We start from the raw sequence: 23,418 nt of genomic DNA, 5'->3' as shown, positions 1-23,418 counted from the left end.
AGGGGAAAGATAAGTAAATAACGTCTTGCGTTTAATTATAATTTATTCAATTCCGATATGTATGTACAAAGGTGCACTTAGGAATATGTGTATATATATCAAATAATATTTACAGTGACGAGATGAAACATAGCGTTACCCGTTCTAGTTCCACGCTCTCTTATTACGTTATAATAGTTTCTCTTCGCTTTACATTTATTTCTTATAGATTAATCCAAATATATGTATAAATAACAAAACGTGCGATCGTCGTTCTAAAATTTAATTACGTTTATCTTCCTCGTCGCTCGTATTCAATGATTGTTCGATGCTATATAAAATTCTTATTTCTTTTTTTCTTTCGTACTCGTTTAAACATACATTACGAAACACGAAGACGTTTCACTCGCGTTTCAAACGTGCTAAAACATTCGTTGACAATCGGAAAGAAGAACAAGCAAACCGGGGGACCAGCGCTTTTCGTCTTCGCCGCGTTTTTCTTTCTTTTTTTTTTTTTTTTTTAATATTATCCTTGCTTCTTTTTCCCGTCTTTTCTTTTTTTTTTTGTCTTTTTTTCTTCCTTTTCTTCTTTTCTTATTTCTCTTTTCCTTTGATCATTCTCCGAGAAATATATATGAAAGATTTTCTTTAATCACAACGTACAAGTTTTGATTACATCGCGTTGCTTATTCTCATATATACACATGTATAAGTATAAATAATTGACACGGACAAGTTAGCAGGAAGTACCGTGAGTAATACGAGGAGAGAAACACACGGAAATTGAAAGATGCGAGTTAGGAGTACGGATTGAAACGTAAGATAAATCTTTGGTAATCGCTCGAGCGTTCCCACGAGCACAGCGTTCTACTCGTAAGAAGAGGAATTATGCCAATGTTCATATTTATATCGTGTGTATATCGAAGAATCGGTTTAATTTCCTTCGCCTCTTCTGTTCGGTGATTTTTATCTCTGGAGCGACTCTCTTGTCGAAACGTTAAAGGAGAAAAAAAAAACACGGAAAGGCGATGCGGAAACGAGAATAACAAAAGAAAAAGAAAAAGAAAAAATAAAAAATAAAAAAAAAACAAGGAAGGAAAAGAAACCGTTCTACCCCAAGAAAAAAAAAAAAAAAGAAGAAGGGAAAAAAAAATGGAAAAACGAGGAATAGTAAAAACGTATGTATCTTTCTGCTGCGCACGAATTTTTCTTATCCACGAAGAAGTGTAACGCGAAATATGGGAATGTTTTCTGCCCTTGAACGAATGCATCGCTCAACGACATACCGCTAAACGTTTATATCGATTCTTCCTCGCGTACGTACGTACATTCGTAGATGCATTCTTTTACATAAACACCAAGAGCAACAACATCGATAAAACTGCGTTCTACAACTTTTATCAATGACATTTGAGAACGATCGAGTACATACATATATTTATTATTTGTAGTACGTTACTTATCGATGGCGAACAATCGATGGATTCTATCGAAGAGTGCAATTAAACGTCAGGATCCAGGAAAAATGTTTTTTCTTTTTTCTGTTTTTTTTTTCTCTCTTTTTTTTCTGTCTTTTTTTTTTTTTTTTTTTTTTTTTTTGAATTATACTCGATCGCGTTAACACCTACGAATGGACGACAACTCGATGAGAATAAATTGACTATTGCGCAGTTAACGGACCACCGATTAAGGCCACAGATTACTGTAAAAGACACTAGCGCTTTTCGTTCTCTCTTCCCTCTCTTGTTGCATTTGTTTTAATATTTAATCGTTCGGTTATTACAGTTTTCTCTCATTGGTATTTCTAAATAAAAGTCTTAATAATAATAGTCGAGTTATATGATAAAATAATACGTATGCGTAAACGATAATCAACGTCTAAATAAAAGGTCGACCAAGTGACAGAAAGCTCGATATTATTTCACAGATGTGACAAATTTTGTTGAATGGTTATGCGGTGATGTACGCAAAAGGTCATCCACGTGTTTATCGAAAAATTGTGATATGACTAGTCTCGCGATCGCGAACGAGATCTTTCAGCGTGTTATTTCAAGGTTTTAACAGAAAAAGTTGAATGGAATTTTCATTAAGGGTCGATATATGTATACAAACAAAACTTTGTGTATGTTTGAAATTGGCCGAATGAATAAACATAGAGTGTTTTCAGGATGTAGGTCGTGGAAATAACAAAAGTCGAAGATGTTTCGTTTCTCGTTCGCAAGAATTAAAAGAAGAAAATTAATAGTAATAAAAATCCAGAAACTATATATATATATATATATATATATCGACGGAACGAGCGAGTAGTGGTAATAACAATAGTATCGGTAGTCGATCGAGCTTCAGTCCGGTTCTCCAGTTCGACTTGCATCAGGCTCGATCCACGCTAAAGGAACTTACGTCGTAGCTTGGAATCCGAATAAAAAACTATTCTATTATTTAAATTAATACACCATTCAATCTAGTAATAATAAAATGAAAGAGAAAAAACGAAGAAAGAAGGAAACAAACGTGACGGACGAGTCCTCATACTCGCGAAGGGAACACACACGCACTCTCTCTCTTAGTCGCCGTTATCGTCGACGCTTTCCAAAAGTTCTTCGATAAAATATCGTTAAAAAATTAAGTATTTTGTATTTATAACATTCTTACGAATTATCATAAAATGAAGAAGAGAAAGGAAGAGTTTATATATCTGTTTCATCACGGACGACTCGACACGGAACACAATCATTACGATCTTAGGATCTTAGAGATACACGTTTCCCTTGGGAATGTTCGGGAAGATCTCAAACGATACGACGTCGAGGACAAAAGGGTTTCGTCAAACGTCCTTCCTGTCCAATACTGATCGAAAAAAAAAAAACAAGAAATAATTTGTTGGCTCGTCGTGTTTCCCGAAGCGCCACTTATACGAGGATCAAAAGTCATCGAGTTTTGTGGCCAGGGCCGAAGAAGGACGATCAGAATTCTACGCGTGTTCTTGGCTTACGATTGACCCGTAATAACTTGTGCAAGGATACTGACCGTCGTTTAAAATATGAACCATCTCCGACCCTGAAGGATATCCTCATTGTTTGGTAGGTAAGTCCGAATTGGTGAATTCGGACATCGTCGGTTTCACGCCGCTCAACTCGTTCTGAATCTGTTCTAAACTCTTGCCCTTGGTTTCAGGTAGTATGAACAATGTGAATAGAACGCTCAAAACGCAGAAGACGGCGAACATCCAATAGGTCGTGTGATTGCCGAAGGTGCTGGTGATGTTGCTGGAGAATTTCGTAATGAAGAAGGCTAAGAACCAGCACATGCAGACCGTGATACCGGAAGCTTTCGACTTTACTGCAGGGGCGAACATCTCGCCCATCACTGCCCATGGAAGAGGTCCCCAACCGATGCAATAGGTGGCGATAAAGATAACGAGCGAGACCACCGGAAGCCACGAGATCGATAGTACGACTTCTTCGTCCTTCTGCACGTCTTTCAGGTAAAAGAAAAGACCCAGAGCAGTCTGCAACAAACAAGATGGCGAATGAATCTTTGCATCTTCGAAACGGATGCCACCTCTCGTACATGCGGGAAGAAGTTAACGACTAAAACGTTGCAATTAAACGCATTCCGAGTGCTTCTCGAATTCAGGGCCAAGCTCGTTACGATCGTTAACATATATATATATATACATATAACATACGTATACGTATACATATACATACGTGCATATGCACATATAGGCGCGGCCTTCTCTTCCTCGACGAAAACGAAGGGGAGGCTATTCAACGTTTCGACTCGAGCTACATTTATTTTAAAACTTTTATCGCGCTCGACGCATACGAGTGCAACGTATTCTCCCAGCCGAAGGTTACGACCTCGTAGCTCGTCTAAGAAATACCTTTACGCGCTACGTGAATCGATAGGCTCGCGCTCGAACGATGCGAGTTTGACGCGCGTACGCGTCGATTGATACGACGACGATCAATTAGATAAGAGAAGGAGACGCGCGCTCTGTTCCGACTTTTTTGTTTTGTACTTTTTTTCTTTTTTTTTTTCTCTCTCTTTCCGCCTACTCCAGGTTCGGCACGTCTACCGCACGAGACGAAGAGAATTTCCTAGGAGATTTTTCATTATCACACCGTTCGCGTATAATTTATGAAAGTCAAGAACCAATCGATTGCGTAAGTAAAGTAATAGCCGCTTAATTGGCCAACGTCGTAGCTTCCCGGTGAAATCTATTTTTCTTATTTTCTTAGAAGACGCGTGCTATCGATTGGAAATAAAAGAGGAAACGAGCGACCATTCGAGACGAGTGGTATTACAAAAGAGAGTGACGACAAGCTCGTTAATCTTCGTTAAATAACTCTAAAAAGTTAGACGATTAAAGAAAATTCGTCGGTCTTTCTAATTTCTTCGTAGAAGAATCCATATCGAAATGATAAAAACTTACCAAGGTAACGATCTCTCCGATACCAGAAGTTATGAGAAGCAATCGTCTGCCCAGCCTGTCGACGATCAATGGCGTGACAAAGGATGCGGCTACTTGAACGCTACCGACTATGATCGTAGACACGTTCGAATCCATTGTGCTACCAGTGGCAGCGAAGATAGATTGCATGTAAAATAGAACAACGTTGATACCGGTCAACTGTTGAAAAGATGCCAAGAGACAGGTGTACAAGAGAGCCTTAAAATTCGCCTTGACGTTGAACAGATCCGAGATCTTGGTCTCCGTCTTCATCGATTCTTCGAGGATATCCTGGGAAAATAAAACGAAAGAACTCGATGACGAATGGTAGGATGCGATCGCGACGAATGACGTCTCGTTGCTCGCGCGACATTCCGCGACGTACGTACTACGATACGTTACGATTACGTTCCGAGACGTTACAATTGGTAATCTTACTCATTGTCTATAAATATAGCGCGCTCTAAATAAAAACGTTCGTTGAGTTATATGGAGATCGATAAAGAGGACCTTCTCCTTTGAGAAGACGGAGTGCACGAGGGGTCGATCGAATGGCTGCCGGTGCATACAATCGACAAGCCACCAAGACAAACTTTTCCAACTCGCTGTCGTACGTGGAAGATCAAAGAGGATAGTTTCGAGATTCGATGATTAGACTCGGTTAGACGCTATACGGGATCGAGGAACGACCTTTTCGACGGCCTCGTCGAACGAGTACGTGACCGGAGAAACGATATTAAACGGGACGATTTATTGAAAGAGAAACGAGCACGCGTTATCTCCCCAAGCGACGTATCGCGTATTTATCGATAATTAAAATTCCTATACCGGTGGCTCGATACAATCGGATTTCTTTTTCCTACCTGTATCTCGTCTGCCTCCTTTTGTACGGCCGTTTCGCTCTTGCTACGTAATTTGGCTAGCGCAGCAATGGCAGCTTCCCTGTTACCCTTGGTGATCAGATAGTAAGGTGATTCTGGCATCAGTAGAAATAAAACGAAGAAGATGACTGGTAGGCAGGCACACAGGATCCAAAAGACCGTGTAAGAAACGTACGGACCGATGACGTAAGAATAGAGCAATCCAAACGTGATGAATAACTGAAGGAAGGATCCCAACGCTCCTCTGACGGACGTCTAGCGAACAATTCGAATAGAAACTTTATACTTTGTGATTAAATCTCGTACGCTCGATGCTTCAGAAATTTTCATGACGCTCGCCCGCGGACTTAAACGAAAGAAAAGAAGAAAGGAAGAAGAAAAGAGAAAAGAAAAGCAACGATCGTCCTTACCTCTGCGATCTCTCCCACGTACATAGGCACGACCGTGAAGGCGAAAGACAAGGCAATTCCAAATACGATTCGAGCGATGTAAAATTGAATCACGCTGCTCGCCGTACCTATCAACGCCCAGCCGATCGAATAAGGTACAACGCAAAATAATAGACTGTATTTCCTTCCGAATCTGAGAAATGATTTTTTAATTAAGTCTCGAGATTTACTCGAACCGCAACGAAGGTTTGAAAGAATTAAAAATACCTTTCAGCGGCATATCCGGCCAAGAAACTTCCGCCCGCGGCACCAAGAGCTACCAACGATCCGATCCACGATGACTCGTCCATGGTAATGGGACGGTCCAGAGGACTGTCATCGGTTTTCTTTATGAGTCTGTCTAACATCGGACTGGTCCATCCCAACATCGCACCTGTCGCCATAACGCTGAGATTGGCTGAAACACCGGGAAATGAAAATAGGTAAAAAGAATCAGCTGTGATCTATAAAATCTATCGGACAAAAATCGTTCTATAGATCTTCCTCGTTTAGTTCGAAAGTTTATCGATCTCTCGTAAAAGGAAAAGACGAGAGATTTCGAAACATTATTTCCGCGTGCGTATCGTACGCGGAGCCGATGAAATAAAACGGAGACGAACTCGTCGCTAATTTTCCACGACGATAAATTCGTTCCACTTTAATCGTTTTTAAAATGTGACTCTCGGTCACAGCATCGGAGGCGTTTCCTACGATAAAACGTGCCGTTAAAGAGCGCTTTGCATAATCGCTTGTTTCACTTGAAATTGCTTTGGTTTTATCAAGGACTGTGCCGTTATTTCCTCGACACTTTCGAACGAAATACCAAAGAGAGATTCCAACGTGAAAATCGTTCCTGTTACCGATCTTATTATTTTTAGATGGGTCAATCCACGTCGATCGTACGTTTTTACGACATCGGGAAAACAAATCAACTACGAAATATCAGCTTTATGTAATGTTGCGGTCACAACGACACGCTTCGTTCGCTCGTAAATACGTCCACGTGACCGACCATAGAAATGTTTTTCGTTCCGTGCAATGACAGCCCAGACGAATCGCCGTTAAAAAAACGTTTAAAAAACCTTCGAAAAAATAAAAATATCTCGGCGTAATTTGACGTTATCTATCCCGCCTATCGTTTACCTTCGACCTAGTTCGCGACAACGATGATCTATACGCTCCTACCTGGAAACCCTTTCATCGTAATAACTAATACATCATCGCGAGGAAATAAAGTCTTTCTTGTCGTGTACGAGTATTCGAATCGTTCGGGAATTTAACACCGCTTTCTTTTACATCCGTTTAACTTGCTACGGGATATTCAACTGCAAGAAAGTAATACATTTTCATATCCGCTGTTAACGATGCAGTTCATTTATTTTCGTATCGTTTGATTCGTTGACAGGGATCGTAAGAATCTTTCGATAAATGCGTATCGAACAAAATTATCCAAGAGAGCATTGATATTTATCGCGAGCGTATTAACAGTGCGAAGGAATAAGCAAAAAAAAAAAGAAAGAAGAGAGAGAGAGAGAGAGTGAATCGCGATATCGAGAGAAAGGATGAAAAATCGAAACGAAAAGTAAAAGAAAGAAAAAAAAAAAAAAAGTCAAACGATAATGAAACTCTCGAGAACTAGTATAAGATTTTTCCACTTGTGGTGTCAGCTATATCGAGATAAACTATCGGGCGGCATCGAACGCGCGATAATCGTAGCGAATAGTTTGCGTCTTCGTATCGATTGCCGTCACTGCTACCATCGTTCGTTCCTTCGGTATTTTTTTGTTGCATTGCGGTGCATCGCGATGCATCACGGTACATTGCGATTATGCAACCCGCCCAAGCCTTTCAGGTATGCCGAATCATTCGACGCTCGCGACTCTTTTATTATTACAGAGTTACGCAAGTCTACAGATCGGACATCATGATTCGTTCGAGACTCGCGAAATGTCGATCGAAAAATTAAACATTCGTATTCGTTGATGAAATTAGTCGATAACAACGACATATTTCGAGAAAGTTAATTGCTTCGTCGGTTTTTTTCCTTCCACTTTTTTTGTTTTTTTTTTTTTTTTTGGAGAGAGGGATAGGAGTTATATAATATAGAGTGACCATCCGACTCGACACTTTTATGAAATTTTACGCTTCTTTTCTTTTTTTTTTCCTTCGTATCAATCTTTTTTGCACCGATAAAAATTCTATCATCTTGATAAACGATAAGACCTAATTACGTATCGTAAACACAACCGTGGATTGAAAGATCCGCGAGAAAAAATGAGGTGATATTAAGAGAAGAGAGAGAGAGAGAGAGAGAGAGAGAGAGAGAGAGAGAAATGAAAGAATTAGTTCGATAGGGTTACTGACGGCGAATGGATCGAACCGCGTCGCGTCGTATGATATTTCGTTACCGTTTTTTGCAGTTAGGAAATTTCCAAGTAGATAAGACGTTTTCATGAACTTGAAAAAAATAAGAAAAAAAGGAGAGGAATAGCAATGGGAAGAGATATCAACAGAAAAGTGCGAGTCGGGCAATTTCATAAATCAAAAATAAGCGAGGAGGCGTGTCGATACCGTCACGAATAGTAATCGCTTTTTACAGCTTTTTTCTCTCGTTTTTTTTTTCTTGTCATTTATTTTTTTTTATTCCTTAGATTAAATCCGTATTAATCTTTTCGATTCTTAGACGAACGCGTAATTTTCGATAAGACATATGCAGATACTATTATCAATTACCGAATTCTGATGATGGTATCGAATCGATCGAAATCGTATCGACTAAAAATTGGATTTACTCGGGTCGAAAGATTCCCAATCGCGCATGAGTTAACAATGCGATTAGTTTACCGACAGTCCTATCGATTCGCCTCGTGTAAAGATTTAATCACTTCGGCTACTTAAAACGCTATATTTACTTTTAAGGATTTCCGTTGCCGTTCCATATTTAGTGAAAATACTCGATATACTTCGAGTTCTTAATTAATTAAATTAGTCGTGAACGATAATTTTAGCATCGACCTTCCAACGATATTCTTTGTTGAAAAACCTGAGATTCGAGTAATTTACTCTTTGTTGAAAATTATGCGAATCAAAACTTTTAATAAAAAAAATATTGTGCGTGCCAGCTTGGAGAATCTTTAATCCATTAAATTTTGCGCGTTCGTGCTCATTTCGCGAAAGTAATTCGCATTATGTCGTTATCTCGTTAAGTATTCGCTCGTTTTGACATTTATGCGATTAGAATCTTACATCGTGCGTGCGATAACTTGTTCGCTGCTAGTTGGAGGACACTAATCAGACGGTATAATTAAAATATATTGGAAAACGAGACGATGTAATCACACATCGTTAACTTGTCAAATTACGGTCAATGAAATCTAATAACGAAATAAGACGTTTCTATGATCTAAACGTATTGTTTCTATGTCGCACTATAGGTATTTGTATACAAACGATGTGTTTGGTAAAAAATTATACGCAAGTGCATCCTAAACGATAAGAGTCCTATGACGAGCACAATCGTCGATCGAACGACACCATAATCGTTATTTTGTTTTTCGTAGTATAATTTTTTACGATCAAGACGATAACATTTTCATTAATAAACGTTACGATCGCGAAAATATCGCGAGTATCCGCGAAGAATGAAACTCGAAGTCCGTTATTCGATTAGAACTAACGTAACGATAGATATTTATTATTTTTTCGGCCGACGAGAGAGAAGAAACGGCTTGAGAGTGAGAAAGCACGCTTTCTTTTTCTTTCCGAGATAACGCGTGTAAGAGAGATTATCGTTGTTAATTGCACGGATTAAGAAGAATCCTAGTGGATATTACCGATCGATAATGCCGTGATTACGCGTACCTTTTTCAACCTTATATCGGAAAATAACTGCTTTCGCTCGTCACGTAACTTGTGACTCAATAATTTCTATACGATGTCTGTGTTAGCGATTAGTATTATTTAATTCCTTTTTTTTTTATTCTTTTTTCCTTTTTTAATCCCATATTGGATAGACAATCGAGATTATATCGTTCGGTGCACGCTTTTATATCGACATTCGAATGAATTCTGTCGTTATCGCAAACGGCAGGCCAATAAAAAGTCTATCAAAAAGAAAAAAGCTTTGTTGTGTCGTTCGATAAACCACGAAGATCCAATTAAAATACGAAATGTTTTTTCGGCTTTATCGATTATTCGCTCGAATGGAAATATGTTAATGAACGAAAAATTTTTTGGAAAAAAACGCGACATTGATGATAATGGGTCATTGCGTAATTTCTTTCGCATTATTTCAGGATCATTCGATTCGAAAAAAAAAGAAAATAAACATTCTTTACGACCTCGACTGAAAACTTGATTTAGCTTGTTAGCGCATATTTCGCCGTTTGTATTCCATGGCATATAACAAGTACTTTGTTTCTCTCGTGCAGCTGTACACATGGTTTGTAAGATAAAAAACGGAAATCGTCGAAATGAAAATTGATATAAAAGAAAAACAAAGAAAAAAGAATTAAGAAAAAGGAACAAGTATGTCAGACGTCGTCGGTCAAAAATAAACCATGAGGAAAGAATGTAAATACAAAACTCAAGAATGACAAAGAGATACGAAAAAAAAAAAAAAGAAAAAAGAAAAAAAGGGGGAAACACTTGAACGATAATGACAAACCAAAGTTATTACGATTCGAAGTCATTTCACGATTCACGGCGTGAATATTAAAACAAGTGGCATCCGGTAGCGACGGGCGGATTAGATATCAGCTCGAGTAGAAGTAAGATCTCAATCGAGCCGAACTACTTCCTCATTATCCGTGTAACCGCAACGATCTGACGGTGAGAAGCAGTCTTACTGTAAAAGAGTCTAACTGCCAATCGAGTTTCTCTCGTTGCCATTTCCATTAGCAGTTCTCAGGAGGTCGAATGTCTCGCGCGAACGATCATTCGAAAGAATTAAAAAATTTGTTAAGAAAATATCAAACGTAATCTATTTCCTCCAAGCATTTTTTCTTCCTTCGCAAATTCGTCTTTCGTCGAATCGATTGAAGCAACGATCAACGAGTACGTTCGTACTCGTACGAACGTATAAATAGAAAGAATGTCGAAGGTAGAAGAGCAAGGAGAAGGATCAACATTTAAAATAGTCTAGGATAAAGAAAAGATTCCTCGCGATCTCAGACCAACTAAGCGAGACATAAATACATACATGAGACAAAGAAAGAGATAGTTTTAAATATAGAAAGAAAACTCAAGTGATGCAGCCGAGAGAATCGCGTCACGGTGAAACTTAACTGTGTGGAATCTTATGCAGCACGTGCGTGAAACGTCACTCGGAACTTTATCTAGATACATACCTCTAAATTTAATTGGGATAATTTTAATTGGGAAATAAAGGAATAATTGTGAGAGAAGAAAAATTGTGGGAAAGACGAGATACAAAATGCACATATACACCCCCCATGACGTTCGAACGTAAGCTTTGCGTCACGTGAATTGCGTCTACTCGAGGACGTCGGCATCGAGTTCGAAGCTCGATCAGAATGATGCGCTTGCTTGATAGCACGCGAATGCGCACGTGCGTCTCAAATTATTTTTCTCTCTCTCTCTCTCTCTCTCTCTCTCTCTCTCTTTCTTTCTTTCTTTCTCTCTTTCTTTCTTCCTTGCTTCCTTCCTTCCTTCCTTTCTTGCTTCCTTTTTTCTTCTCATATATTCGCATTAAATGTTATGCGATTCAATAGTTCAGTGCGCCCTAATCAACAAATTTTGTTCCAACCAACTGTTACTACGAGGGGATGTGATTACATTCCGGAATGCGATCAGTTTTTTTCTTTTTGCATCTCGATACCAAGGGAATTATGCGAAATTGAACGGAAGAAAAAGGTATTTCCCAAGATTATTTAGGCGACTGACGTAACAAATTGAAAGGAAGAAAATCTTACAATTTGTTCGTAATTATCTTACAACTCGTTATCTTTGCACGACTTATTGGATTTATTAGTAAAGTAAACGAGATGAAAAAGAATTTGAACAGAGCAAACGGGGCTAACGTTTGCGATAGCCTATATATATGTGTATATGTATATATATATATATACCACGTGTCGTTTGAACGAATTGTTTTGCATAAAATTCAAACAAGAAGAGATAACGGAAATTATTCTTACACGGATATAAAGGAAATGTCTGTTTTCGAGGTAAACTCAGAAGGAAGCATAGCTTGTACGTTATCGGTTAAAGTTCATCTATTTTCGTCCCGACTGTGACACGAATCCAAGCCCTTAATTGTTATTTACGTCATTCGGTCCGACCCTTTCGCGAGCCAAGAATCACTTTCGAACGATAATGATTGTTCGCGATCTTCGCGAAGCTCGTAAGTAAGATCCAACGCTTTTAGGGATAACAAGGAAAGAACGAGAAACGTTCGTGGAGGAAGGAAAAAAGAGAAGAAAAATCAAACAAACTGACCTGCAGCTGCTGCAACATACTGCAAGAGCGTAGATCCTTTTTCAACCATCTCGGGAACACTGCACTTGCTCGTAACGATTCCAAATGTAGATTTTCTATAGTCTTCTCCGTTAGTAGTAGATTCAACGTAGGGTTCTTTAACGAGGGTAGTGGTGGTGGTTTCGTACACAGCCGAGGAGGAACTCGCTGGTACAGGGCTGTAAGCATACTCTTTATACGAGCGCCCCTCTATTTCTTCCTCGCGACGAGTGGGGGCCATTTTCTGTCTTTGTCTCTGTCTCTGTCTGTCTCGCTCTCTCTCGTTCTCTCTCCTTCTTGTTCTTCTGCCTCTGGTAGCGCAGCTCCGATTCGATAGGCAGTCTTCGGTAGTCGTTGGTCGATCGTTTCAGATGCAACGACCGCACGAACGATAGACCTCGACCCTGAAAATACGGAATTCTACGATGAAGGTTCGTGTCAGGGCCATCGGACAACGATTATTCTCTCTCGTATAGAAGCGTACGAGCTCTGTATCGTTTGATCGATCTCGATCTAAACACTCCCGAGACTACATAGAAATTTGGTACGTTCGTACGTCCATTAATCTACTTGTAATTTATTCCATTTTACAAAAGGATCTATATTTAACGAGAAACGAAGGTTGTAAGCTGTATTATATTTGTCGCCGTCGGAAATAATTTCTTCTTTCCTTTTCCTCCCACCTCGTTCTTTTCTATTTTTTATTTTGTTTTCGTAATATCAACATCGACGACGCTCGTACTATGATCAATATAAACACTATCAGTTTGTTCCTGCGTCAAGTCGAAATCAAGTGACTAACTCGACTCGACCCGCCTTCTCGACTCGATAAATACATCAACGCGTATGCAAGAAAATAATTACATCTACATATTTTCGTCTATCTATATTTTTAAGCGGAAATTCCTTATCGTCGCGGCCAAGTGGACTCGTCTCTTTTGGAAGATATATTTAGATGATTCATACGAGTTGTTATGAAAGTGAAAGAACGAGTGAAAAATCTTAGAAAATTCAACTTTGCTTGTCGTTTTCTATCAACGAACGAAGACGTTATATTTATTCGGGAAAAAAGAAGAAGATATACGATTCGAGTCTCTTTCGCAATTACGATCACTCGTACAAGTACGACAAAGAGCATACTTTTTAATACGCTTTATATTTCGATCGGCGGAGGGTAAACGTCTCTCTCTCTCTCTCTCTCTTTCTCTCTCTGAGAATAAAAAATTAATGCATCCTGCGAGCGGTTGGTACGAAAGGACGGAGGATGAATACGACCACGGACGGGTGCACCATCTCCCCTCTTCGAATTATCAACTATAACTCGTTTTAACGACTATAACTCGTTGAGAAATTTCCATAGCGTGATACATTATGTATGTGTATATTCTTTTCAACGTCGGGTCATCGTTGTACACAACGTATCGAGGAAAGGACAAAATAAGTAAATAGAAGAAACAGCATTAGAAATTCTCCGCCGTCTGTACGATCGGGGAAAATGTAATATTCTATCGATCGATGAAATTTGTCTGATAGTCGTACGATCTGGATGCATATTTGAAAATTGACAAGTGGCTCGATCGAAAACATTCGTTTTTTTTTTCGAGTACTTGTTTACAATATTAAATACAAGTTTTGTAATTAACGCGATAACGGGACGTATGTAAGATATCTCCAATCTCGCGATTAGATATATAATATAAAATATTATTATAATAAGATAAGAGAAACGAAAGAGATCGATAGATCGAAATACCAAAATCGAAAATTATCGTTCTCGCGACGCGTAAAGATTATTCGATAAGCGTGTGATGCTCGGAACGATGTTAACTTCGTAGTCTTTAAAAATGTAATGTCAAAGTCAAGTAGAAGCATGACTCGATTTATTTTTTATCTCCTTTCGATCTCACCAGATGACCGACCATCCCTCTAACGCTCCGGTTTCCATCCCTCTTTTACGTTAGGGCTGGAAAATCAATAAAGCGAAGCACGAGACTCGAATGGCTCATTGATGAACGCGCGCACGTGGGTTGGGATCGCAAGCCAGTGCATCGCTGGACTACTTTGCCGGTTGAGATGTGTGCCGTGCGTGTTATTAAAAAATCACACGTCATTTTTATTGCATTCGAATAGCCGGCTCGACGTTAAGGAGCAAACTCGTTTAAATGACAATGCTACTGAAGAATGAAAGAAAAAGAAACAAAAAAAGTAAAAAGGATGGACTCGACCTGTCAATTGACGATACACGCATACGCTTGATCGTCGCGCTTTAGAACTATTCCATGTACACGTACTTGCGCGGTACCTACAATGTGTTGCGAAAGATGCACCTAGATAGGAAAGGTTATTGCAAAAAGACGTATATACATAAGAGACAATACGCGCGATTTCATTGTAAATATTTCTAACAAATTCCACGAAGCAGTCGAAAGTAGGAGTTTTCATCGCGCTAACTATTTTCCTCGTAATTCGATGATCGGCAAAAATAGATAATGTTAGAGGAAGAAGAAAAAAGAAGCATGCGAGAATTTACGTCACAAGCAGTTGATTATTATCGGAAGGTGGTACGTTTCGTCGATATGCGAAAATGTGTCATAATTCGTTCGTTGCAGCGACGACGATTCGAATTCAAATAATTCCGCCGATAAAACGTTTCCCTTTTATTTTTATTCCATCGCATGTGTTTGCTTCCCGATAGCAGTGCGAAGAAACGAAGGTACGTACGACGTTACCGATTTACCGATTACCAGTCGAATAAAAATCTTATCGAGTTACTCAATTGGAAATCTCACCGAATTTCCAATTGCTTTTAAAAATTGAAATATCAATTATTTTTTCGCCGTCGTCTTCGTCATCGACTTTATTATCTTTCTAATGGAAAATCGCTTCGTTCTTCGATAATCCTTGAAAGGAAACTTTATAATATCGATATCGAATCTCGATAAAACGCACTACCGTTGCTCCGCACCCGCCCTTATCCCCACCACGTATTCAGTACCGAACGATCGCGATGAGATCTCGAAAGTAACGAGTCGTGAAGATTTTTAGATACAAAAAGGGATAACTTACTTGGAATCACCGATGAGTTACGCGGACTACTTTAAAGTGATCTTTCCTCTTAGGAACAACCGTAATATAGACCCTCGATAATTTTTCTTATATAATCGACCGAAGAACGTACGATTCTTTATCTTTCGTGCGTGTCGCGAGCTCGGCTCTCTTCGAACGATAGCTTGTTTAAATTAGCTTTCACTAATTTGGTTTCGATAAAGGAGGGATGATTTGTGTAAAACGAAAAGCTAATCTGGAGCGGCAATTTCGTTTCTTTTGATTATCGATCGAATCGAATGGAAATACATACAGATTTTTATCGGATGATTAAAATAATGAAAAACAGACGGGTCGATGCTCGGTGATCATTATTATTCGGGTATTATTTGGGTTATACTCATATTTTCGTTTTGATTTTATCTTTCGTTTAATGTTTCCCTATCGTAATAATATAGATCGTTGAGTTTCGTTTCATCGGGTACACGAAGCTTTCTATATTTGCGAACGTGATTCAAACGTAAAGCCCATTGTTCTTACTATTATCCAGCTGCATAAACATGAACATAGTAATAACTACTGAAATCATTCAGGGAACGAAGGATCTTAAGACGGCCAACGACAGGGCCCGTACGAAAGGAAGAATTATAAAGAAAATAGCTGATCGAACGTTTTCTATCTTACGATTGATAAAAGGCCGAAGGAGATCGTAAAATCGATTCGATAAACGAAGCAACGAGTTGCGCTGGCTATCCGTTCTTTTATACGTTTTCCTATCTTCTTACTACGTCTATAGCGATCGATAAAGGAAAGTTATCAAGCGTAACGATAGATCGAAACTTCCGTTTATTGATTATTTAACTTATCGAGTGGATACTCGAATAATAATCAGATAAATATTCGTTCGAAGAAAGACCTACCCGTTGTATCTCTTCTCCTCTCGTTCCAATTTCTTCTACGATCCACTTTCTTTTCGCTTATCCGTTCGAAGAACGCTTGCAATAAAATGGAGTAAAGGAAAGTCAAACGTTGCGCATCGGAACGCGAAGGAACGAACGAGAGAGGACCTCGTCGGGAGATCTTTTTAAATAGTCCGTCGTATACCGAGCTACGATTTGTCGCTCCTCTTTCTCCAAAATCTCGCAGCTAAAGAGCTCGCTTATCGTTTCTCAAAAAAGAGGAAGAAAGAAAAGAAATACAATTGTTTCGTCGATTCTAACGAAAAACTTTGCGAATGAACCACCTTTACTCGATGGAACTTGGAACATTCCTCGATGAGTGCATTACGATCGTCTTGGACAAAGTATAAATCTATCGACGAAGGTAGACATCGATATCTGTGAAATTTTATTAATGAGGAACTCCAGTGACGCGTTTTATTAACACAACGACGTGCCATGCTCACGTTCTTCGAGATAATAAAAGTCAGCGTTAATTTTTCAATGATTTATTAATATATCGCCAATATTAAATTGATTTACATACTTTTAATTTATCTCGATTTTGTGATATAACGTCAATTTCGTTAGAACTCGCGAAGCGGATAATAAGAAAGAAAAAGAAAGGAAATGACATGTCTTAAAGTCGTGCGTACGTTTGTCTAAGCACGTAACCAAAGAGTTAATCTCCTTTTTTTTTTCATTGACCATGCTCGGCACGAAATTTCGTAGTATCGTGTTTGCGTAACGTCACACAAAATCTACGGAAGATCGTGCAAAAAAAAGGAATTGTATTCGAAATGACGTCACACCATTATAAATCGCTCTACGTGCGGCAGCCGCGAACGATCGTGATTCGAATAAGGACAATGTTGCTTTATTATAAAGTCATTCGAATTAACCGGATACTAATAAGGACTATAAAAACAATGGTTGCTTATAGATTAAAACGGATTACGCGATGATGGATAGGGAGGGAAAAAATGATCGAAAGGATTCGCACGTCCGTGATGTTGCATTTTTATTAACGACGAAAAAAACGGAGAAGCTTATCCTTATTTTCTTCTCTCCTTTTCTTTTTTCTATCCAAGAAATTAACGCGAAGGTCACAGAAGTTGAAATTCCGAGCGATCGATTCTCTCGATGAATCGTCGTTACGTATCGATCAATCTTTCCGTACTTCGTAATACTTTGCAAAGGTAAGTGCTCGAAGAGATTGGAAAATGAGATCACACGTCGTTGTGGCCGACGATATCAATAACGATAAGAATGAGAATTGTGCTCGTGAGAAAAACGATGATCCCAAGGCAATGGAATTTTCATGACGCAACAGCTAACTAAATTCCCATAAAATAATATACCGTGAAATTTTCTCTCCGTAAAGAAAATCGAAAGAGAGAAAGGAAATACGCGTGCACACACGCGCACCGAATCTTTCTCCTTTTATTTTCTTTTTCATTTCTTCCTTACGATAATCCACGATATGCCGGTGTTTGGAATATAATTAACATTCGTTATGTACGATAACGCGTAACCCAACGAGTTTTTCAACAATTATAAACGAAGATTGATATCCATGGTAGAAAAATCATAGTTATGCGGAAAACTTTTCCATGCAACGTGACGAATAACGCAAGACAATTACGTTTGAAACAATAAGCTCGTGGATCTTCGAAATTCCTTTTGGATGGATACTCGAATACGAAGTCGTTACGATGTTAATTTCCATTTCGCACGTGCCTTCTATCATAATTCACGCCTTCGGATTTATGAGATACTTGCGACAAATTTATACCTCGTAGTTATTAAACTGCTCTCACCGTTGGAATATCGATACCGGTTTTAAAAATATTTTTTTTGCGTTACTCGTAATCTCTCTCTCTCATCTCTACGTTTTATCTACCTATGCACGTTCAATTTCGTGATTGATTTCGTGTTTTTATCGCGAACGATACAAAGAAAACTTGTATCGTACGCAAAACAATGAGAGAGAGAGAGAGAGAGAGAGAGAGAGATAATGAATTACTACGAATACACGTATAGTTTTTCTATTTCTCTTCTATTGAAGATAAAATACAAACATTACACAAAAGATATTTACACGTAAAAATTCCATCGATCATTCCATGGCATTGTAAATGTTATTTGTGATAAACAAATATCGGTTTTTTTCCACGACCAACAAACGCTACATTTCTTATTTTCATTGTCTCGTATATTTACGTTACATACCGAAGAAAATATTTGCCACTTAAATATTTTTATTAGCGTTTATAACAAGTAACGTGCAATAAAATTACAATGAATTATTGCATCGTTACGTACGGTCCGCGTCAAATGATTTATTACATCGGACAGTGGGTAAGATGTAATACCAATCGTCGAAAAGGATTATCTACTTTCTTTCGTAGAATTATCTGGGATTTTCAGTAGGTAACTTTAATCTCTAAATTTCCTATCGATATAAACCGTATTACTCATAAGCTATTGGTATTTGTAAATATCTTAGGAAAGTATGTATAGTCAAGGACAAAGTACATGAAACATTTCCATAAACATTTTAATAAGAAAAATTACATATTACACCGTTGATAGCGAGATTTAATAATTGGTTTGTCAAATTTTAATTCTTTTTGAAATATTATTAATGATAATGGATCCGTAACGAAGACGAATAGATTTCTTTTTTTTTTTTCTTCTTTTTTTTTCTCCTTCTTTTCTTTTTCTTTTTTGACAAACGTGACTTTGGAATACTTAACGATATCTAATTTACCTTCAAGCATAACATATTTCAAATACTGAACGATATAATACATATATGTATGTATATGTATATATATAATTCCATCGTACGTATTTTATTTCAAACAAGGTCGTCTGCTTCGAAGAATATTGTTTAGAAACGAACGACTACGTTAAATGATCAACAACAATATACGGGTCATTCACGAGTAACACGTCCTCGGAGCAACATGAAACTCTACGATCTTTCTGCGAATAATTGATTCTAGATATCTGATATATCGTATCGATTAATTTAACGATTTAGATAATTTTTCTTTCGTTTTATCCGAATTTTATCATAAATATCGACTAGAGCTCTCAATAATAGAAATAATATATCTTATTCGTCCTCTTGAAAATTTTCCGGAGGACCATTGGAATCGAAACAGTTTGCGAATGACAGCTCGTTATTACGTTCGAGCCATGAAAACGTGTGTGGGAACACGTGAACGCATGTAAAAATATATCGATAATCGTCAAAACTTGTGGGTCATATGAGAAACGAACGTACAAATTTCCTCTCTCTCTCTCTCTCTCTCTCTCTCTCATTCTAACATCATCATTGTCAAACTCACGAGAGTTATCGACTGGAACACCGAGACGAACGTTTCATCATATTTGTTTACAGCTAACAATGGTTCGGACAATTATCGACAATTAAGATACGCTCCAGTAATTGAATACAGCGATTACCAGATTATAATTTGATCGTAATAATTGCCATGTAACAGGCGTAAAGAAACGAAATTATCCCGTGTCTTTTCTTCAAAATTTGCATAGTCCTATTTCATTTTCGTACGTAATTAAACAATGGCAAGGTTTTACGTGGAGCCTGAAGCGATCTCGCCAATCAAACGCCATTCAATTCGTCTTGAATTTCTCTGATCGATTTCCCTTTTGTTTCTGGCAATACGAAGTAAGTGAGGACGGTTGCGACCACCATGATTACTGCAAAGAACCAAAAGGTACCACCCATGCCCAGCTTTTCTGTCATGGCTGGGAAAAGTTTTGTCACACAAAAGACCAAGAACCAATTTAGCGTAACGGCGACACTAGAGACGATCCCTTTCAACTCGGCAGTGAACAATTCGCTGGTCAGCATCCAAGGCACTGGGCCCAACCTATGACAAACATAGTAAAGTATTTACCCGATATATTGGGATGTATACGCTTCCATTAATTTTATTCGATTGGCTTACCCAACGGAAAAGGCAACCATGAAAAGAGTCAGAGAAGCCAGTGGTAGCCAACCTAACGAGCTGACGTCATCGCCATCGTCCTTCTTTTTGAAATAAATGCCTAATGCTAAGAGACAAATAGCTAATAATCCGGAAGAGAACATGAGCAATGGTTTCCTACCAGCTCGGTCCACGATCGCCGCCGCTGCACCGGACATTACCACCTGCAAGACAGGGAGAGAGGCAGAAGATAAAAAACGATGAAGAAAATTTGTTTCAAACATTTCTTGCGAATCGTCAGGATAAAAGAATTACCTGAACCAAGGAAACGATTATCGCGGCTACTTCGGAAGGTAAAGAACTTCCAGCCGCTTGAAAGATTTCCAAAGTGTTGAAAATAACGGCGTTTACTCCGGAAAGTTGTTGGAAGAGCATACCGCCGCAAGAACATATGAAAGCTCTTCTAGATCCGACCGTACGAAAGATATCGAGGAAGGAAGATTTTTTGGACGATGCTTCTTCCTTTGCACTTTCTATAATCGTCATCTCTTCGTTGGGATTGTAAGAGTCACCGCGAAGTACTTTCATCGCCATTTCGGCTTCTGATCTTCTTTCCATATTCTAGAGGAAGGATATTTGAAGATTATTATAAACATTCTTTCGAGTAGATAGAAGGAGGAACGTTTGAACGATACGTACGATGAGCCATTGTGGTGACTCAGGCATCCAAAAGAATGTCGCCAAGAATGCAACTTCGACGAGCGCACAGATTATCGCCAGAGTCGTGTAACTGACGATAGAGCCTAATGCATTGACCAATAATATGCCAGCTGTAAGAAATAATTGGAAAAAAGCACCGAGAGTGCCTCTGGTCGATGTCTCAGCGACTTCGGAGATGTAAGTGGGTACCAAAACGCAAGATGCACCGACGCTAGTACCAACGATCATCCTGGCTACATAGAGCATCCAAGCGCTAGAGGCTACGATGATTATCGCCCAAGATATTAGAAAGGGTGCGGCCAACAACATGAGGGACTTTTTTCGACCCAATTTGTCTGCCATTTTGCCGGATGGTAAAGCACCCAACATAGCTCCCAATGCTAACAACGAACCAACCCACGAGCCTTCGTCCTTCGTTATCACCAACCAATTGTCAGGTTCGTAGAGAAGAGGCAATACCGGTGCCGTCCATGCCATAGCTGTTCCAACACCGACAGCCAATAAGCAGACTATAGAAAAAACACGATATTCCTTTTTATTTGTTTCTATTTGATAAAACGAATTAGATTTCTCTGTTCGAAGTTAAAGAATTTTAGCATCTCTTTCGTCCGACGATTTCTTATCGGAAGACATTAGGAATGATTAATTTTCATCCAACGATAAAATTCGTTGTGAAGGAAACGTTGTTGGGATTACCTAAAAAGAGAGCAGTATTTATACGCGAAAGACTTGAGTTGTTTAATGTTGAAACCTCTTAAAAAGAGTACAAAGTAGCTCGTTCTTTCAAAGAAAAGGAAGGGAAAAAGAAGAAGAAGAAGAAGAAGAAACGTAGATATATCTGGAATATTTTTTATACGAGAGTATGTACTTTGAAAGATATCGTTTCAAAGTACATACTCTCGTGTTATTAATCGTTAAAGAGCAGAAAAACGACGTTTCACCATTAAATTTTCCACAAACTCGCTGCTGTGGAGTTTACTGAAAAGAGAAAAATAATACCGCGACTTGTGTACCGTAAAATGAAGAAGAGAGGAACGAGAGGATGAGAGGGGAAGAAGGAGGTGGAGGAGGAGGAGGAGGAGGAGGAGGAGGAGAGGAGTGATCCTTTGAAAAATCAACTACGTAGGTACGTACACAACGATATAGAAGGAATCCAAAGAGCTTTTACTTATCCACTTTTCTTTGAAAGCACTCGTTCCATCATTCGTGTGCCTTACCATTGCCAATGGAATGAAGATTTAAAGGAAGATTTCTCTTAGCTTTCAAATATTTTCTCGGTTCGACGTAATAAGATTTTGAGTAGCTATCATCTATGTTTCTTGACGTTACAAGCCTCGCTCGTACTTTTCCGATCGTCGAGTCAAAAGGGCGTGACCGACTAAACAGGAAATATTACCGAACTTTCCACTATCTTATTCTAACTTAAGGAAAAAAGAAAATAATAGATCTCTCTGGAAAATTTTAAACCTCGAGAAATCAGTACCTATTTATCTTTTTCTTTTCTACTCGTATTTTCGAAGTGGATAAACGTAATCATTCTCGATAAGACACTTACGCTTATATCGAATGAGAGATAGACGACGATCGATTCATTTTTTTGCACTTGAAAAAATTGGAGGAAGGAAAAAAAAGGAAGAAAAAAAAAATGAAAAAGAACTGGACTCGGCTTATCTACCCTTTCGTACCGATCGTATATGAAATTGGAAGAAATTTGAATTCGATCATTTTCCAATTCAAAACTCGGAATGTTCGTTCGACGGAAGAGAAATAAAATCTATGGGGAAACGTTAGAGCTCTCGTTTAAATACCGGAAATCGTCGTGAAGTACTGCCAGAGTTTCTTGCTATCCTGACGAACGGGTGCACCGTTTAGCATTCCTGTTTCCTCCATTTCTGTGATTTAGAATTCTTCTTTTCCGAGAAAGTAGACGACGAAAACGTTCACTCTTTGAGATCTTTTTCGATCGAAGAAGATCCTCGACGGCGATGAAAATGAAATAGGAAAGATATAAAAGAACGAAAGAAGTAGAAAAAGAGGAAAAAGAAGACGCGTGATTTCGATGTTCTTTAGCAAATTAATTAATACGAATGATGAAAAGCTACATTTCGAATTGAGCAAACTCGCTAGAAGAAAACCGAATGGACTCGTCGAGAACGAGCTAATCGTATATCACACTCGCCACTATCTAACCAACATTATCACTAATCGGACTTATCTATTGACTTCGAAAGAGGCGAAATACAAAAATTTATAAATCACGATAAACAGTAATCAACTAGCGGAGTCGAAAATTCTATTCAACATTATTGGCGCCGATTGGCTCGGCCTTCTATAGAAACGATAAAATACAGACTTTTAAGAATCCCTTGTGTTTCTCTCGATAATGTTCCAGTTTCGTGAACGACCAGATTATCGTGTTTTATTTGTAGTATCGTTTGAAAATTAAGAAATAACAATGAAAAATTAATAAACGACGCGATGTAATATCGTGTCAATGATTCTCTCGAATCTATCGATAACAGTTTAACAGTT

At 38.5% G+C, this 23,418-nt stretch overlaps 2 protein-coding genes across 3 annotated transcripts; both read right to left on the bottom strand.

Annotated features, from left to right (window-relative positions):
- Positions 1 to 25: 25 nt before the first annotated feature.
- LOC122635139 (facilitated trehalose transporter Tret1-2 homolog) lies at positions 26 to 15,303 on the bottom strand. The gene is made up of 7 exons (XM_043824994.1): positions 15,288 to 15,303; positions 12,204 to 12,625; positions 5,973 to 6,162; positions 5,727 to 5,898; positions 5,299 to 5,571; positions 4,418 to 4,726; positions 26 to 3,487 (listed from the first exon to the last, which is right to left on the bottom strand). The coding sequence occupies exons 2-7, from the start codon at positions 12,460 to 12,462 to the stop codon at positions 3,050 to 3,052; spliced, it is 1,641 nt and encodes a 546-aa protein (XP_043680929.1). The 5' UTR covers positions 12,463 to 12,625; positions 15,288 to 15,303; the 3' UTR covers positions 26 to 3,049.
- Positions 15,304 to 18,745: 3,442 nt separating this feature from the next.
- Positions 18,746 to 23,074, bottom strand: LOC122635140 (facilitated trehalose transporter Tret1-like). Of its 2 annotated transcripts, none has more exons than XM_043824995.1 (5): positions 22,695 to 23,074; positions 20,866 to 21,395; positions 20,482 to 20,787; positions 20,188 to 20,390; positions 18,746 to 20,109 (listed from the first exon to the last, which is right to left on the bottom strand). In XM_043824995.1, the coding sequence occupies exons 1-5, from the start codon at positions 22,774 to 22,776 to the stop codon at positions 19,839 to 19,841; spliced, it is 1,392 nt and encodes a 463-aa protein (XP_043680930.1). In that variant the 5' UTR covers positions 22,777 to 23,074; the 3' UTR covers positions 18,746 to 19,838. The 2 variants fall into 2 exon arrangements, with proteins under 2 accessions (XP_043680930.1, XP_043680931.1); XM_043824996.1 differs by lacking the exon at positions 22,695 to 23,074 and adding an exon at positions 22,021 to 22,680.
- Positions 23,075 to 23,418: the final 344 nt, after the last annotated feature.

Source organism: Vespula pensylvanica, chromosome 17 (assembly GCF_014466175.1).
Source record: "Vespula pensylvanica isolate Volc-1 chromosome 17, ASM1446617v1, whole genome shotgun sequence".
In the NCBI taxonomy this organism is placed as follows: Eukaryota; Metazoa; Arthropoda; class Insecta; order Hymenoptera; family Vespidae; genus Vespula; species Vespula pensylvanica.
Note: the sequence above shows the minus strand (reverse complement) of the source record. Positions and strands in the feature narration are given on the sequence as shown.